We start from the raw sequence: 1,765 nt of genomic DNA on the forward strand, positions 1-1,765 counted from the left end.
ACCTGAGGTAGCGGATGCAGGCTGCACCTCTCCTTTGCAACAGGGAAACCTCTTGGTTTCGTACCAGTCCTCCTGCAGCACGTTTTGCACACGCTGAACACTGACGAACGGCTTGCATCTTGAAGAGTTTTAGTTTAGCTGCTCTAGCTGACTCTTTTTAAGATTTGTTGAGCGATAAGTGCTGATTTTCTGTTTTTAAAAAAGTTAAAGGAAGTCCTGCTCACTTATTGATGGCTTGACTTTGTAGAATGAAGAAAAGAATCCAGAAAGTTTGAAGTCTGTTGAGTGAGTGCTGACAGTTCCACCCTTAGGATATTTATAAAGCCTCAGCCCCTGTTGATTACGTAAAAGGTATTGATCTGTTGACGTTGCTTGCAAATGTACGTATTTGGCTTTATCTAAAGTCCTACTGATACGTGCAGGACAAAGAGGCGGACAGTGACAGTTTGGACAACACTTTCCCTGTTCGTTGTACTTCATTCTCTGTGTACTTCTTGTTGCTCACTTCTGGAGGTTGTATCCCTGCTTTAGTTCAGATCAGGCCTAAACAATCCAGCATTACCAAGCCCAAGTTTGTAGACAATATGTTTGATGCCAATCTAACGCAAGTAATTATGCCTTGCATACAGTCCCTTTTAGAACATGGCCTTCATCTATCAACATGTATGCAATCCCTTCAGCAACTGGCTTTCATCTACAAAATATATATAGTTTCATACAGAAGTTCCAAATGTGTATATAGAAACAATAGTGATGTTAGGAACAACAGTAATTATAACATACTGCACAAAATTATAAAATAAAACTAGTGCACGGTTACAATAATAGACATAATCATGAGTCAAGAGAGCCCAGCTGAGTACGATAACTTTTATAAAATTTATATAATGTGCTTACCCAGACATGCAAAATGAAAGTACAATCTCAGTGTCAAGTCACAGGTTCCAACATTATCTAATCCTTAGTTTCTGTTTCAAATCAAACCTTTTACATTTAAATCTAATCTCAGGTTACCTTGCTGCAAAGTAAAAGAAAAGGTGTTTTCTAAGTGCCACTCATTGTTCAGTCAAGCCTGAATTGCAAATTGAATTCAAGTGAAAACAATACCACTGGGAATAAATCAACCAAGTGGCCTTTCAAGGCATTGCTGAATGTCGTGAAATTAACTTTTTTGTTTGTCTTTTTTCTGTGTCATTTAATGTATAACCAAGAATCCTGTTGCTTTGAAGAGCGTAAATTTTGTCTCCCAGCCAAATATAGTTCTGTTGTTTCATTCAAAGTTCAGATGGAGAAAGTTTGCTTTGGACAGATTACAGTCCAACCCCTGTCCATCCCTTTTTACTGACGCAGAATGGACGTAAATAGCTGACGAAACCCAGCAAGCACTCTCTAAACTCTGCTTGTTTACCAAACGGGTTAAGTCTTTGGGTTAATCCTTCAGGTTGAACAACTAAGCCCAAGAGATTTATGTTAATCATTTGGAATCTTACAACTCAAGATTTACTCTTCAACTGTGGGGGATTTACCAAACTATCTACTTCGGATCTTTCTTGGCAGATTGTATCACCTTCTTTCAACCCTGGAATCCTGAGCTCTGATCACTGACCTCGATGTAGCTGTGCAAGAGGGTGACACTGGAAAACGGCCCAAGGAGATAATGCAATGCACCAAATATAGCACTTTTTTGTCACTTCAGTGCTTTTTGAAATGTTCTAGAGACCAGGGTACACTCTCAAACTTTAATGTTTCAGTCACATTTTTGACC

General features: G+C 38.9%; 1 protein-coding gene across 1 annotated transcript in view; it reads left to right on the top strand.

Moving 5' to 3' along the window:
- Positions 1 to 836: 836 nt before the first annotated feature.
- Positions 837 to 1,765, top strand: part of LOC106952782 (olfactory receptor 51I1-like) — a 7,137-nt gene continuing 6,208 nt past the window's right edge. Inside the window, exons 1-2 of the mRNA XM_015041118.1 lie at positions 837 to 859; positions 1,096 to 1,172. Coding sequence (XP_014896604.1) covers positions 837 to 859; positions 1,096 to 1,172 — 100 coding nt within the window. The remainder of the gene's footprint in view (positions 860 to 1,095; positions 1,173 to 1,765) is intronic.

The sequence above is a fragment of the Poecilia latipinna genome, unplaced genomic scaffold (assembly GCF_001443285.1).
Source record: "Poecilia latipinna isolate Pla-1442-1.1 unplaced genomic scaffold, P_latipinna-1.0 Scaffold539, whole genome shotgun sequence".
In the NCBI taxonomy this organism is placed as follows: Eukaryota; Metazoa; Chordata; class Actinopteri; order Cyprinodontiformes; family Poeciliidae; genus Poecilia; species Poecilia latipinna.